At 43.7% G+C, this 17406-nt stretch overlaps 1 protein-coding gene across 1 annotated transcript in view; it reads right to left on the reverse strand.

The window, feature by feature from the left end:
* The window catches only part of SGPP2 (sphingosine-1-phosphate phosphatase 2), a 41364-nt gene that overhangs the window by 21129 nt on the left and 2829 nt on the right, over positions 1-17406 (reverse strand). Inside the window, exon 2 of the mRNA XM_075031869.1 lies at positions 5220-5378. Coding sequence (XP_074887970.1) covers positions 5220-5378 — 159 coding nt within the window. The remainder of the gene's footprint in view (positions 1-5219; positions 5379-17406) is intronic.

The raw sequence follows: 17406 nt of genomic DNA on the forward strand, positions 1-17406 counted from the left end.
GCAGCAGCCCAGGTGGAAGAAGCAGAGTTGCCCCAGGCACCCCCAGCCTGGGAGGCCTTAAGCCGCCCTCTGATCGCATCCTGCTCCCCATCCCCTCCCCAAGCCAGCCGGCTGCTCCCCGCGCGCAGAGATGCCAATGGCAACCGCGAGGCTGGGCACCTCCTCGAGGCCCACGCGCCACACAGGAGAGGTCAGCTGGCTAGGGGAGCTCGAGGATCTGCCACCTCACCTCCAGCGTGGCTTTGTTTTCCAGCAAACGCATCAATCTTGCACTAGCTGCACAAGAATTTTACGCAACGCTTGCCAGGGATTTGGGCAGGTGCAACGGGACGTTCAAGATGGCACTGAGCTGGTGGGATGCTCAAACACTTGAGTCGTCCCAGCCACGATGTGAACGTCACATCCACGAGGCAGGTCTCCAGCCCACCGCAAGCAGTGCTGCGCTCAGCAGCAGGGCAGCGTGCGTGTCACAGCAAGGGGCAGCAGGGGACAGGAGGAGGGAAGAGACAGCACAGACAGCTTCTTAAGAAATATATATATACAGGAGGCAGGACTTTGGCTCTTTCGAGTCAGACTTCAGAAACACAAAACCAGATTAAGATCAAGAGAGCCTTGTGCCTCCAGAAGTGTAACTGACCACCATCCTAGGACATTCACTCTGTCTTCAAAAGAAGCCTTTGGACAAAAACTGTAAGGTAGTTGACTATCTTATGACAACTTTGAATAAGAGAAATTTGGGCCCAGTCTCCTGATAGCAGGAAAAACTCCTGTTACATTGAACTGGTTTATCATCTAACACCTAAAACTGGGAAAATGTTACACCTAGTAGTTCTAGTGAAATACAGGAGAACTTCACCTTAAATTATTCCCAGATGATCTCAGTTATGAAAGCCTCACTGGCCCTTTTTCTTCAAGGGTAGAGTACAGGCATCAGCACATACAGAATTCTCTTTCAATCAACACTTTATCATCTCCCGCATGGCATTTTATGGACCATTTATTTTTGTATTCTGACATTTTGTAGTTACTTACATGCCTGAATACAGTCTTACATGTTCTTACGCAGTGTAATATATGGTGCTTTTTAGAGTTTGTCTTTCAAGTGACTATAATTATCAGCTGTTCCAAGCTTGTTTTCACAAAAATGTTGCAAAAGCGCAAAAACCTTTTGGTGAAATGTTGCAAAAGTGCAAAAACCTTTTGGCGAAATGTTGCAAAAGCGCAAAAACTAACAAACACAGAAGAAGCACTAAACCCAAAGTCTGCTGCAAAGTGAGTTTTCAAAGCAGCATCCAGGGATTCAATCACCACACAGTAATGTCAGTGGCATCATGATTGCAGGTAAATTCCTGCTGGTTATTAAACTCCTGGTTACCCTGAGAGCCAGAGTTCAGACCTCATCATGCCCAAGTTACACTAAATGCTGACAGCCTTGGAAAAACTGTTCTTCTGAAAAGCAAGACAGGAAACTAAATTGCCATGGATTCAGACCCAGGACCTCCTCAGACTTGCTGAGGATGTCTGCCCCCAGCACCGCGCGAGGAGCCCGGAGGGGCACACGCAGCCCGGCGGGTGCCCACCTGGCACCGCCAGCCACCCAAACTCTGCCTTCCTTCAGAGATGCCGACTTCACCTGAGTCAGCAGCTTATCGCTGTCATACGCCACAAAGTCCATGCTGGCCAGCTCTTATTTATACTGTATAGATTAAAGTTTTATAGGCTCAAAAGATGCGTGGATACATTTTACATCCCGGCACCCTGAAAAACATAACCAGAAAAAAAATTTCCAAGCATGCCAAATACCAAGCAGGAACTGTAACTATTTTTTTCCAGGTCTGTACCTTACCTCTGAAATTCCACACCAAAATAAAGCTTTCAACCCTGAAGGCATGCAGAGATTAAAAAAACAAACTTGGCTTCCACCTCTCGAGCAGAGACGTGCTGTGTAAATTTAAAGTACATTTGGGGGCTGGTTCATGTGAAGTTATTTTTCATCTCTGCACTTCCTGCTTGAAGTAGCAAGAGTGACAGGCATCAAAGCCTCGTCTGTGCAGATTCAAGAGAGTTTACTTCAAATTGCTGGAGAAGGGAGGCAAAGACACCGGGGTACCTTCAGCACAGACCCAACATCTTGCTTGGAGGTTTCAGGCAGTTATTTCCCTCGACTATCCACAAAGGGAAAGGTAAAGCCTACATATATACTGTGAATCCTCAGAGGAAAGGCACCGTGGAAGCACAACATGTTGCTTTAAGCTCCCGAAGCAGCTGGATGTGACCACAGCCAGTGTTTCTCAGAGCTGTCCAGCTAAACAGAAAAGCAAAAGCAGCTGGTTTGGGGGACCCAGGACTGGAGAAGACATCCCAGGGCACCAAGTCCACTCCCCTGCTGCTGGTGCTGAAATAAACCCTCTTCATAATTTTTCTTACCGCCCTTCACCCTTCTAGAGCTACTTCACAACCTTTGGCTTCAACTTAGTTTATTTACAACTGCCTTACGCATGTTTCTTCTTGTGACTGTACTATTATTTTAAAAAGCTCCTTCCTTCCCCTGGTGTTTACAGTGAGCCCCATTCTCTCTCCGACTTCATTTTATTAGGGACTTATCTAAGCTTTCAGTCTCTGCTTAGAAAATAGCCTGCTCCCTAATCATCCCTGGCCCTGCTCCAGTTCAAGTTTATCTTTCTCAAATGTGGGAGTCTGGCTCTGCATAAACTATTACAGATAAGATGGCAGGAAGGCCTTGTAAACAGCATTAATACTGCTTTAATTTATAAGGGAAGAAACTCCCCTGATTCATCCTGGGACACTGACTCTGTCATTTCCAACTAGCAGCAGAAATTCACAGGTTTAAGTGCCCAACAGCACACAACAAAGTACCACACTGGGTACCACTTCTGCTTCTCCACTGCCCAAGGGTAAGCACACTTCTCCCATGCAGTGGTCTAACCTCCTTCATCATGACCAGCCCTGCCGACTGTGTTTTACCAGCTCGTGTTCCCAACGTACCCGCGTGCTTTGCGCCAGGCTCACGAAAAGCTCACTGCTGGTCCACCATCTCTCTCCCTGCTGAAGAGCTTTGCTAGCAAACCGCCCTCATCCCAAACAGTGTTAGAAGGGAACTACTACTACTACCTTCTCCTTAGGGCTCTCCATTTGATACCAGCTCCTTTCCCCAGCTGGATAAGAGCCTTCTGCAGACCGTACCTGGGTGCTGCACTTGCCCCTTCATGCTCTTCCCAGCCTTCTCCTGGCAGCTGTTGTCAGAGACTATCAGGCTACCTGGATTTTTACTTTTATCTAATGCGGCTGTTCTCAGCCCCACATCATCACCCATTCAGAAGCAGAAGCGTTTCTTTGAAACTCAATTCAGAGTTGCTGATAGCCTGCAGACCCGCACTCCTGCTCACCGCTGGGTCACCAGACAGGCATCCTTCCAGCGCTATTGCCAAAAACCTTCCAGTAAGTTAAAAGCACAGCTTTGTCCCATTGAACACCTTGGCATTTCCCACACAGCTAAGCCGATTCTGCTGCTGCGTACGTAACCAAGGCATCCGAGACAGACAGACACCACTTACAGCACCATGAATGCTGATTCCTGTTCACAGCCTGCTCGCCAGCAAATAAGCCACCAAGCTGAGCTTGCCATAACATTAACACATAGCCTGCACAGACATTTTTAGCCATTTCACAATTCCATATAATTAAAATGTTTTTAAAACTACAGATTGTCACAAGTCTGTGTATTTAAAACAGCTGCTTCTTTTCCCATTTTCAGTATAAAATGCAACTCCACAACTCCCTCAGTAACTGGAAAAATAGTATTAATAATCATAATATCACATGCTTGAACACTCTAATTAAACCAGACTAGATCTGGCCAGTACTCTGATGGACTCCTTGCAAGGCAAAGGCAAGGCAAGTTTGCAGAAAGGCATGCGAGAAGCTCTAAGGAGTCATTTTTTGAGCAATATGCAAACCCAGAAGGCAGTGACTACCAATTATCATCTTCTGTGGCACATTTCCAGAAGCAGTAGGTGTGCTCCTGGCCAAAACCCAGCTCTAATTATACAGTGTCCACCTACTTCTAAATTTCATCTGCAAGTTATTTTTCATGTTCTCTTTATAAAACATATTGACTAAGGTTACTGGCATAGAACAGCTGATGCCTTCTGTCCAAGACCGGGTGCATTTGAAGTGTATGACCCTATTCAAATTGGTTTTATTATTTCTCATCATATTATTTGGACAGAAGACAGAATATTATTAACCAGAACTGACTAAGTCAAGGAGAAGCTTCACTGTAAAGAAGCAAAGCTAGATATCACATTCAGGTTTTTACCAAGCTTCAATTTCTTAAATCAATGTAGATTGACAGCTAAACCTCCAGGGTCTGCCATCTGCCAGAAATGTTCCCTACCTCCCTTCTTTGTTCTAAAATGATCTTATTTGGGCAGCAAAGATCTGGTCGATACCAAGATAAGCAATGGCAGCAACAAAACAACAGCCATTCCCAGACTGAAGTGCCTGGTTATCTACTGGTTTTCAGTGCCAGAATGGAAACACACTGTTCTGGATACTCCAAACCGCATTTGTGAAGGCTGAAACAATGCTGAAGCCAGTTAATTTAAGAATGCTCTGGTGTTAACAAAAATCAATGCTTTTAAGTCTTAGCCTTCAACAGAGGATCTGATATTTTATTATTTTTTCTTTAGCCCTGAAGTGACTGCAGAACCACCCTGTTTATTCTGCTGCAGCCTGAAATCCCCTTCCTGTTAGCTTTATACTGATTTCAACTGAGCCAGAACTATATGAACAGGTTATGCAGAAGAAATTGGGGTAAGAGAAAGATTTCCTAAAATGATAAAGAAGGATCCTTAAAATACCATGACACATTGGGAAGGAAGTATTTTACCAACTGTTCTGTGCAAACCCTATCAAAAGCAGCTCAAGCAATTACTGGGCTGAAAAAGCTAAGTCAGTTCAAGACGTAACAAAGATGAACAGACACCTTGCATCAGCTAATGCCTCTCGCCTCCTCCCTCAGCGTCACAATGCCTCTGCTTCATGAACACATGAGTTACATGTATAAATAATGCTGGGGTTTTTTTTGTTTGAAGGGATTTTGTTGGTTTGAAGAGTTATTCTTACTCTTAAATATTATTTTGCTACAGTTACAGAATTAACAAGTACATGTTTAAGTAAGTCATAGAAATACTTACAGACCAAATAATTATCATCCTTCTAGACACAGAGTGATCTATGTTCCAGTAGGTAAATGGAAGGAAAGTGATATAAAAAATCTCTTCACCCAAAGCAGCTGAAAACTTGAACAAGTAGTAGTAGAAGTAGTTCTTCACAATATACTTCTGTGCACAACCCTGGAAATGAGAGGATTTTAGAACATTTTAGTGAATTAGCAAATTATATCAAACATTTAAGATATTCTGTTACAGTTCCCAGCCCTTAAACCAAATAATTTGTTGGAACAACTGTCAAGAAATGAAGTTCAATTTTTATAATAAAATTAAGACTATAGTGACAGCTCAATTACATTTCTTGCAGATCAGAAATCTATTCAAATTATACAAGAGTAGCAGTCACATTGACAAAGATTTTCAAGAGATCGCATCAGTCTTTCCTCTAGGGAAATCAAGTATATTTCATAAAAGGGTACCAATGCGTTAATTTTGAAGTTTCTACATCTGTAGATAAAGCCACCATTGCTTTCATCGGAAACGTGTTTTGAGATGAAAAAAGGTAAACTGCAATTACTGAACCATTTCATTTAAAATTTGCCTCATTATAGCAGGCAAAGTTTACCCTGCTAGTCCCTGAAATTTGCCATCAGGTGCTGCTGGCAACAGCATCCCCTGCACTGCCCTCGACGCCAGGCTCTTCCACACGCTTCCGACCCCACGGTCCCCCCCGGCGGGATGCTCATCGGATTGCCCCACGCTGAGATGCCACAGCTGTAAGCTACGGCCCTTATGTCGGAGTTGGCTTGGCAATTGCAGCTGCATGAGCAGATCTGGGGGAAAATGAGGCTGCGAGTGGGCAGAGAGAAGAGCTGACCCTGTCACCACCAAGTTTTTGCCCCAATATCTCTAAGTAACAACAAGCAGGTTGTCTCTTTAAACATTACTAGCAGATACATTGCCAATAGCATCAGGCAACTGTTTAGGACTTTATTCATTTTATTAAGCTAGAGGTTTCACTTTTCTCTGGATTTGGCAGCTAGGTGATTTCATTAGATGTACCCCACCTAACACACTTGTTTTCTCTCTTCTAAAAGGCTGCACCCAGCCCACCAGCACTGCGAAGCCACACAACAGCATATATTGTTAAGGCCATGACGTTGGTCACTTGTGGGAAGGTTTGCTGTTGCTGCCATTTGGGACTAGTACACCTCTAAGAAGGCTCCCACCCTCCTAGCAGGAGCAACATGCAAGTGAATCACATTTTATATAAACACCTGTACGCTTGAGCAAAAAGGAGTTATATATGAAGAGGATTTTTGATTTGGGAACAGGAGCAAGGGAGCCAATCTAGTCTCTCTCCATCTCCCCAAAAAGAAAAAAAAAATATAATATGGAAGTTGGCTATGTAAATATGAGATGAAAGAGCTTCCTAAAGATGTGAGCTGAGAAGGGATTATGAACATTTCAGCACAGACACACTAAGTTAAGATACAGCTTTGACATAAGCCTCTAAAACTCTTCTAAGAGAAAAACTATTATCCTCCAAGATGACTGTGTAACTAATCTACGAGAGCGACACTGTCATCCTACATGCTAGTGAGAAAATGTAAAAATTGTCTAAGGAGTCTAGACATGCAATTATGACTTATTGTAAAAGCCATTAGAAGTTCCAGTCCCTTAATCTGCTTTCAATATGGAGATGAGGCAAACTGCATGAAGACAACAAAAGCAAGATGGAAGGAAGTTTCATCCATTCACCTATTGCAGGAAAAATCATAACTTAAATTGATTTTTGCATCAATAAACAGAAAAGATGAGTCAACACTTTTGAAATGCTGGGGTCACAGGAGTGTTCCCCCATGTATTAGGAATAGAGGTCACAGATGAGTTACTGGCATCCCTCTAAGATAATGCAGCAGTGTGCTACAGCTGGCCAAATGACAGAGCAATCAGTCTAAGTGTCTCAAGTCTCATACACCACTTAGAAAACACCCCCAGTGCAATTAGCAACTCTGATGCTTCTGTCTGAGATCCTGAAACCATATTTGGTCACACTTAACATGGGGCCAGAGAAAGCCCTCTTCTGGCATCGTTAATTCCTCAATTAAGCATCAGTCTCCAATGTATTAGGGATTATGCGCTCGTGTGCTTTAGATCAAAGATGATCAGACATATCCCTAAGGTAATGCTTTTATACTTGGAACCTCGTGGGGTGAGGGATAAAACTTTCTAATTCCAGTAATCTGGTTTGTGGGGAAAAAAAAATAATAATTTTTCAGGGTTTAAAAGAAATCTGGAGTTAAAAAATATTTCCGGGCAGAAGGCAGGGCCAAGTCCTTCCACGTGTTTTTTAAAACCTTTCTTTTTCTTTCGTCTTTTCCTTTTCTATCCGAAGTCACCCCCAACTTGTTTGGGGTTTTTTGTTTGGTTGGTTTTTTAACACTTTTTTTAAAACCCTACACCAGCAGTTGTGGACAGCCCAATGTGTGAGGCAGGGGACAAAACAGATCACACCTGTGACACATGATGGTAACTACCACATCAGGCATGCAAGGTATCACAGAATCACTCCACTTGATCTTAGGTAGTGTAGAGTAATAAAAAGCGCGATGTTTTCAATCATTGTGATTCCAAAGCGTTGTAAGTACAGAAACCCCACTCCCTGCACCTTCATACGCTGGCCCATGAAAGGTCCATGTTTGGTTGCAGCAGTGCCGGTGCCTAGCAGTTAGCTTATGTTTACTATTTATATCCATTTTTTCTGCAGAAAGCAAAGACCACTGTGCTTTGTGAACTGTCTTCCCTTTTTATTCTCTTTCTAACCCCAGTGCAGGAAAAAGTCATTTCAATTATTTTTGTGAATGTTCAGCATCTCCTAACACTCTCAGAATTTTATTCAATCTCTACTTTTAAATAACTCTAATCTTTATATTTGGCTATTCTTAAGGTACTGAAGTGCCCTGATGCCTTCCGCAATCTCTGATGCACTTTCCATGAGTCAGCCCCTCCATCCATCTCCATTACTGTGCGGTCTGGATCAGAGAGGTTTTGACGGGCAGTAATTAAGGCTGCAGAGAAAGTCAGAATTTTTAGAACAGTTCAGAAGCAAGGTGTAGTAAGCCACAACATTCACAGACACAGAAGACAGGTAATTTCACACAAATGACCCTTCGCATCAACTATAAAATATCTACTTTGAAAAAACTTAACTGGCCAAATTACAAGAGACTCATGTGTGAGTCTCCATAAATTAACTACTTGCCTGAAGTATTGGCACAGAAAATGGCTATTGTAGGTCATCCTAATTTTGCAGTCTCTGCACACTGGTCATGGGTGGGTCACCCACACCAGGTGCTGCCCCATGCATGCTCGAGCATCCAAGTACAGCCCCTGTGCCACTGCAGCTACCACCCAACCTCCCCCAGAGCGTGGGAGCATCCCCAAAGCCTCCCTACAGAGCAGTAATGACAGGGCCAGAAGAGCAAAACAAGCCACCACCGTGGTGACTCTTGGGAGACACTAACACACAATGACACAGCGTAGCAGGAATCCATAATTTTAGAAAGTATGTACATAAAGAATATTCAGCCTTTATAGCTGGAGTAAAGAAACAGCAGCTGAACCACTAATGTAATAGATTCAAAATATATTTTTAGGTAGAGCTATACCCCCCAAAAAAAAAAAAAAAAAAAAAAAAGCTGTGTAAAGATACCCCTCCTTCCAATTTCTGTAGGATCTCTCTTGTCAGAGAGCTAAACAGGCACCAGCTTTCCCTGCCCTGTCTCTAGAGACAAGCTTTGCAGCGTCAGACTTGGAAGGCTCAGAGCCTGACCCAGAGATACCATTAACCAACATTTTGTTCTCAGCTCTCAATTACTTTGGATCTTTCAGAAGATGTGCACATTAATTAAAGTTCTAAGTCCCTTGCTTCCCTTCCAACAGAATTGCCTTGCAGAAGATCAGGAATTTCCCTCCCAAAGCCCCTAGTTAATACATTGCAATACTTATTTCTTAAGGGATTTTTAATGCTGAAAAAAGGCACAAAGTTTAGAGAAGCCACCAAAGACCAGCACAAGAAAAAAAGCCAGAAATTCCCATCTAGATGCTGCTGTATACAGAGACAATATAAATCAGACAATTCAGACCTGTAGGACGGTACTGTGTGGAGTATAAGTGGGGGAAAAAAACAAACCTCCTGTACTGCAGTATTCTGTATAAGCAGTCAGTTTTACATCACCTTTTATGTTTATTATCTGTACCCAAGTAATAAAAGAACCTACCAAATCACAACAAAAAATTAGATATCAGTGATCAGATTTTGGAAAATAAGAAAAAGCAAAAACCATGATATCAAAGGCTTCAGCTCTTCCATCCATCCACACGGATCAACATCAAACAATTTCAGAGTTTTCTGAAGATCCAACAAGCAGCTGAGAGCAGCCAGTAACATCTCCAGCACTGATGCGTTCACATTCCCTGGGAGCACTAACGCTGGAAACACACTGCTCCAAGATGAAAGAACAGGCTGGCCAGGAAAAAGGGGCTGTGCCCCAGTGGGAGATCTTGGCATGGCCATGAGCCCCTTGCAGGGAGGGGCTGGGGGCGCAGGACCGATGGTAAGGCGATGGAGGAGGTGGCAAAGGAGAGATACACACAAGGAAGAAATTGCAGAGATGTCAAAAAGACAGCAGAGCGGAGGGCAGTAGCACACAGAGCCCACAAAATGCACACAAGAAGCCCCAAGGCATGAAAAACTCACCTAACCAAACTCATATATATGTGCAGCTTCCCACTCTGTTCAAGCACTTTTAATCAAGTAATTCTTTTTCACCCTCTCCAGAATGCGATGCAGCCAGTGAGCAACAGTTGTCCAGGTTTACGCAGCATCCTTGTTGTTGGAGAGACACCTAGAGCTAACAGAAACCTGAGAAATGTGGGGATGGAGACAAACAAATCACAAGAAACCCCTCCTTAAACACTCCAAAGTTCTGACCAGCTCTGCTATTAGCAGAAAGTGCTTGCTGACTAGTACACAAATAGGCAATGTCCAACTCACAGCTGTTGTGCAAGCATCTCTAGTGGCATGCACTAATGGCATAAGGAGTAGGGACATGGCCTTGAACCATCATTTGATGCAGAAGCAAGACAGTCACTGCATGAGAAGTAACAATGTGTGAGCTTCAAGCCAGACAATCGTAGTAGTTTCAGTGGTCCCAGGCAAAGAACAAGTGGGGAGTCTAAAAATCAGGCAGGCTTCTGGTAGCATTTCAGTAGTTTCTTAGTTCATTCAAAGCACCGAAAAAGGCCCCTATAATACCTTGCTGAGAGCTTTACCTAGCAGAGCAGTGCTGCACAGCCAGCAGCACCGGGAACAGCTGGAAACTGTCGGGCTGCAAGAGGCTACGCTTTGCAGGACCAAAGGCTGAGACCAGTCAAGTATGAAACAGGAAAGGTGTGTCCGGGCCTCCCACCAGCACTGCAAGGCTGGGCACAATGCTCACCCAACTGATGTCTCTCACACCATTTGTCACATCTTCCATCGGTACGTCTTCATCCAAAGTTTCCCCTTCAGTCTGTAAAGGATGGTCACCTGAGTCAGATATCAACACACACCCAGCACACTACAGCTAGGACAGGCAGGTCCAGGACACAGTTAAGAAACTTCAGTTTATTCCTGAAGATTTCATTTTTTTTAATCTTCAGATTATTTTTTCTTTCCACTCTGGTTAGTATTTGGGAGGTAGACTGAATTATAGGTTATATTTTGGTATATTGCTCTTGAAGTGACATAATTAGCCCTCCTTCCTTCTGTTGAAAGAACACAGGTAGATGTAACAGAATCTGCCAAGTCATTTAAATGTAAAGTGGAATAAAATAAGACTAGAGTTCACAGAGCACTTGTTTAGGCAATTAATAGGAAGAGTCAATGAAGGAAAAAATTGATTATGTTGTCTTCCTGAAAGAAAGCCTTCTAAATTAAAAAAAAAAAAAAAAAGAAAAAAGCCCATACGTCTTTTTCAGAGACATAGGGAAATGGCTGCTAACGAGACTGAGATTGCTTGTGAAGGACTGTGCCTGCAGCCAGCTGGAAGGACACCCTCATGTTTCCTGAAGGACAGCCTAATTGAAGTCTAGCCCAGCTCGTCGACCAAGGACGGACGGTTTACACTCCCATCACTCTGACAGACATTTGTCTAACCTGTCCTTACCAATGCCAATGGTGGAGGCTCCACTGCTTGCTGCAGGCAATCTCCAAGTGCTTTGCTCTCACCTAGCCTGAAAGTTACTTATTGAAATTTAAACCTATGACTATTTTCTTATCTACTGCAGACAAGGAACAATTTGTTTCCTTTCTCTGAAGGCTGACGTGGGGGAAGCTTGTTACAAACACTCAAAAAGGACTTAACTGTCCTCTCTTCCACTGCTTAATCACCTGGTATTTCTTACAGAAGACATTTACCATTTTCCAGACACAGCACTTAACAGGCCTGTCTTGAATTACGGTGCCCAAAGATGAGACACAACAGAGTAATGCTGAAGGAATAGTCCTGCACAACTTCATTGATTTTGCAGGCTGTTTTCAGAATAGCATGCTACCATTGAACCGTGTTCAACCTGTAATCTCTTCTAACCATTTTTCCCCCTCCGTGAAAGCACTACCAAGTCTATTGTTTTCCATTCTGCAGTTGAGTATTTATTACACCTGCTTGTTCAATAAGTATCTGCACCTATTGAATAGAAGTCAGTTTTCAACCATACCTTCAGTTTGACAAGACTATTTGATTTCTGTTCTTGTCCTCCAGCCTACTTGAAGCTCCTCTTAAATTCATCTCACAGGCAGCATGCTTCTCACACCTACCTTTCCAGCTAGTTACTTCCACATGGCTATAAAACCTATTCTGAAGAGCTTCTGTACTCATTGCTTTCCATCAAAAGGTGTTCTTTGTGGTACTCAATCTCTCAGGCTGTTCAACTTCGTATAATCCTTTCTTAGCAGATGCCTGGAGAATTGACATCCACGATTCATAGAATCATAGAATAGTTTGGGTTGTAAGGGACCTTTAAAGGTCATCTAGTCCAATCCCCAAACCTACTAGCTCATATGCTTTGAGGCTTTTGCTAGTAAAAAGGCAAGATTGTCCGATCTTCTCCACGCAGTGGTCTCATGGTATCAGAATTATGTTTCAGCACTTTTCTTCCAATATAATTTGGAGTAATCCAGAGAGGTCTACCTTCTACCATGGTCTTCAGACTTTTGAGGAAACACCTATACACATGTCCCTGGCAGAGGTTAGTGCCTTTGTCTTAATTTCCTTGCATGCTCTTTATGGAAAGTTGTCCCTCTCACGGCCATTCCAGGTGCCTGAGTAACTCCTCACATATCCAGTTCTTAACGCTTTTGGTTTTAATCACTGATGTGTGTCAACAGCAGTTTCCTGTCAAGAAAGCTGCACAACACTAGCATAAGTAGGGCTGTGTGCATGTCCTTCTTGATGAGCACTGTGAAGGTGGCTCACCTTGTTCGTCCTCTCAGCCCTGCTTTGCCAGCCAGAGATTAGTCAGGTTGGACATGGCTGTTTCAGGTGCCCCAGCAAAAGCGGTGTGTAAACTTCCCACGTGCTTCAGCATCCTCCTATGTTCCAGGAAGAATTGGCTGATTTGTGCAATAAAGAAACAACAGGGCGAGAGGGAAGGGTGGAATGAAAAGGCGTCCTTCCTTCCTTCCTGATTTACAGTGGAAGAACAGGTTTGCTTAATTGCATTTTAATTTGTGAGAATTAGATTGCAATTTTGTGAGGTGCACCACAGAGCCTACGCCTGAAAGTGTCTGAGGGAGTCATTTTAAGGGTTAGGTAGGTACAATGTCTGTGGACAGAGGGAAGAAAACATGAGTTAAGAACCAGAGAAAGTAAATTACGGTTCAGAAGGATGGGGACTCCAGCTTTGAAACAGAGATCAAATCCCTCTGAAACTCAACTGTATTTCATATATCCAAAGGTTGAGCATTACTAAAAGTGGTTTTGGATAGAAGAAGGATGCATCACACAACAGTTTTCAAACTCCCAGCTCCCTGCTAGCACTACCACCTCTTATTTTTGTCTTCCTGCCAAAACACAAGTCAGAGTGTTACGAGGACCTGCATGAGCGCTAGATACCCAGGCTGCTATCCAGAGATCTGAAGAAGGAGGAGTGGGAAGCTCCTCAACTCACTTTTCCCCCAGTGCACCAGATTTGAGGAGCTCCCAGCTGATGGGAGCTCCTCAACAGAAGCCTAACCTAACCCAACAGAGGCACGCGGGAATGGACAAATGACTTCACTGTTAGGTTTCTTTTCAGAGCAAAAACTTGTTCTCATCTGAGGATTTGGTTTTAGAAACTAACTATAGCCTGGACGTTTGACATCATAGATTAATCATGTATTTCTACCCAGCTGCATCATGAATCCAGTCAGCTTGCTTTTGCACAAAGATCAGTTCCATGGTAGAGGTCTATTCTGAGAGGCAAAGAGCAGCAAGGCTTCTGGAAGATAAATGGGCAGAGCAACACCATACCATTTTCAGACAACTACATTTATTATGTTTTTTTAATCTGTTATAAACAGGCACAAGCACAGGGAAAAATGATTGTTTCCCTAGCAGACAGTTCCAGGATTCAAGTTAAAGAGCAGTTTTCAAAGGTAGTGCCAAATAAATTAAGTATCATCACAAACATGCGAGTCCCAAGTAGATGTGCTCCTGGAAGGCAGAGACCACTGTAAGCAGGAAGGGACATGGTGTTCAAACCGCAGCCATGACTGTAGAGAGACATGTTAGAGGACACCCCAGCAGCCAGCCCACCCCTAGGGACGGGAGCCATAGATAAGATGTTCTCAATTCACTTGCTGCCTCATTATTAGTAACAATTAGTGCAGGCCATGCCAATGTCAGCTCCATTTCCAATGGGGAAACACACAAGGAAACCAACAAGTGCTGCTTCAAGGATCTCTTCTGCTGCTTCAAGGCCAGGATCTCCTACATCACTGAACATATGACTCTGTGGCCGAAGGCCCCTTGGCACCCCAGCAGCCTCCCCATGCCAGCTGTGCTCGGCACAGTGCTGCGGGCATGATTTGGCAGGTACTTGCAAGGCTTAATACTTCAGTCTGTGCCAGTTCACTTTTCACCCTGGCACCTCACTGGTACAGGTGACATTGGCATCACGGCCGCCCTGCCGTACATACCCCCTTCTCCTCCCCACACCCCTCTTACAGTCTTTTGTTTATTCTGTCTTCTGCTTTATATCATACATCCTGGTCTACGGTCCTTATATTTGTCAGGGAACACATTCCTTGCTGCAAACACCTGCGAGTCCTTTCCCATGCAAACATTCGGTCTTTGCTCTCTTGTGGCATGACTGAGGTCTCTGACACCATCTTCTCCTGTACAATAAGGTACCTCAACACTCTCCCTTTGCACAGAGAAATGGCAATGGGGAACACTGAAGGCAATACACCTAATTAAACTGGTTAGCGTAAGTAAGCGGTTATAATTACATCAAGTTGACCTACCTGCAAAGGAGATAACAATGACCTGGTCTGCTGTTACAGAACGAGCACACAGCTTTGTGTGTACCAGAACAGGCAGGCTCAGGGAACTCACTTAGCAGTAGTTTGCAACCGCCAGTTGTCTTCAAAAGGAAGGATTAAACATACTTTTTTTTTTTTACATCTAGTAATAAATATTCACAAATATAGTAATAAGATAGAAATAAACTAGCAATGTAACTGTATTAAAGCATTCACATACCTCTAAATCTAGACCACTAACAGTTTACTTTGGAAAAATAAGTTACAAGTGCTAACTATACTGAACTGATATGAAGCCCTATAAAGCAGGAACTTGAATAGCCATTTTAAACAAAAATCTCATGGTTCAGACAACACTACCTGTACATTCTAGACCTCGGATCTACTTGCCATAGCAGTCAATAGTCACCTTCCATTGCCCAGATGACCCATAAATATTCCCTGCAGAGCACATGCACGAGGTAAAGCAAAAGAACTAGCTGTCCAAAGGAATATTCCAGCAAGAACAGATTTTCTTTGGCTCCTCCCCCACTAAACCTACCCCTGTTCTCCAGAGACCCAAAGGAGAAAAGTGATAGCAGATGAGCTTTTATTCTTCTGGTTGATATCTGAACTAATGGCCTAAGACATTCAGCAGAATTATAAACCAGCACGTGGCTCACCTCCAAGTACTGGAATTAATCCTAGGATCCTGACAGCTCCTCATTATGAGGTCCAACGGCCTCCAAAAAGATGACTCGGGCTGTGAGCTGGGAAGCGCTGAGTCACAAAGCACCAAACCATTGGCGTAATGCCTCAGGCTCCCGGCGCGGCCCCTCACACGCCTCCTGCACCCCCAGCCACTTCACCAGCAGCAGCTCCCTCAGCGGCAGGCACCACACAGCCACCCAGGATACCTATTACAGTCAGCGGGTGAAGTTTCACAAACTTTTGTTAGCGTCAGGTGTTTCTGCAGCAAGATCTAGATGACTAGATGCTGGTAACAAGTAGCACGTGCCCAGCTTTGCTGCCTGTTCTCTGGAGGGGAGACGGGTCTTCTTGCTGAGGAGCAGCAAACCCAGCACTAACAGATCTACACAGGGTTGCCACACACTACTTAAATCTTGGATGCAACTGCACTGTCATCTTCCAAAGCACCATCACTCATAGGGCTGGCCAAAACCATCCGATGAAACAGACTTGTTCACACAGACTAACAACGTCCCTTACCAGCTGCTTTCCGTGGGAACCTTAAAACAAAAATCAGACACGTGCAAGACAGGCAAGCTCCCTCGGCAGCCACAGCGGGTAGGGGAGAGCTGAACGTGAAGTACCAGAGCAGCAGGAACGATGCCGAGGAATGTGAGCCTCGCACTTAGCCCATCGAAATAAGAAACTGGATCTCATGTTTCTCCAGCTGCAGCTCCAAACTGAGGAACTTCCAAAAGTTCAACTACATTCTCTGGGAGGAAAAAGTGCTAGCACTCAAGGCAGAAATGCCTTGCTGCCAGCTGTCCTAATGGTGCTCATGGGCTTTTCTCACAAGGGTTTGTCTCACCTGCTAAACCTACCTCAGGCTACTGTCAACTTATTGTTGCACGGAAAGGGAAACAACACGAAACCAAGTAAGCCAGTAACACGACTTAGGAAAAGCAAGACTCTGAGGCTGATGCAAAATTCTATAGCAAGGAAACACCACAGAAGAGACCCTGACTCAAGCTCTAGAGCAAGTCTACTTCAAATTACCAGACATCCCATCACAGCAAAAGCAGTGTTGTCATCTATGTCTTGCCAGTAATCAGCTACATTTTTGGGGACTGCAATACATCTGAGAGGGTTGTGCATTTTTTACCTATCTTTTCCACTGTTACCATCACCTTGCTGTCATCCTGGTTGTTAGTCTCCTCACCTAAGGCACAAGCAAGAACTATACAATCACTAAATATGATCAGGTGGTTTGTAAACATTGCACCAGTTCGGAGCAGTTTGGAGCAGTTCTGACAGTTAAGGTATAACTACAGAGTAAATACAAACCATACTCTTTCAAAGGCAGAAAGATAGATCTCAAGAGATGATAAAACAGCTGGGAAAAGGAAGAGTGGAGAAAAACAAACAAATCTACAGAGAACTTCAAATAAGAGATTTTTTTTTTTCTTTTTTCCCTTTAATTCAGGCTGTTGATTTCAGGAGCAAAAGTCCCTCAGCAGGTTAGAGATAAGCAGAGCTCCACTTTTTAAATATGTGTAACATTTATTTGGCCACTCACTAAAACACTGGAGAAGTCTTCAGAAAGTTAGTCAGTATTTTTAAGTGTGCAACTTGAGGACTTCATACAGAGCGTCAGGAAAAGATAACTTTCAAGCAGTTTCAGAAATTCCCTGCAAATCAAACTAATATTAGAAAGGAGTACAGAAAACAAATAGGTATTATCTAGAGACAGGATAATTACAGGTTACTGTTTTGTCTTCTGTAGTAGTAAAACCCAATGGTTCTTTCACTAAAAGCCCACGGGTTCAATATTAAGTGCAAGCCAGGGCATAAATCCAGCTAGTGTGTTGGACTAGCACCATTTTGTATCATCCTCAGATACCCGAGTTTTCACTTTAGGTTTAAAAGACTGTTTCTAACTGATCTGGTAACCAAGGGAACATCAAGACATGGGCC

The sequence above is a fragment of the Buteo buteo genome, chromosome 7 (assembly GCF_964188355.1).
Source record: "Buteo buteo chromosome 7, bButBut1.hap1.1, whole genome shotgun sequence".
In the NCBI taxonomy this organism is placed as follows: Eukaryota; Metazoa; Chordata; class Aves; order Accipitriformes; family Accipitridae; genus Buteo; species Buteo buteo.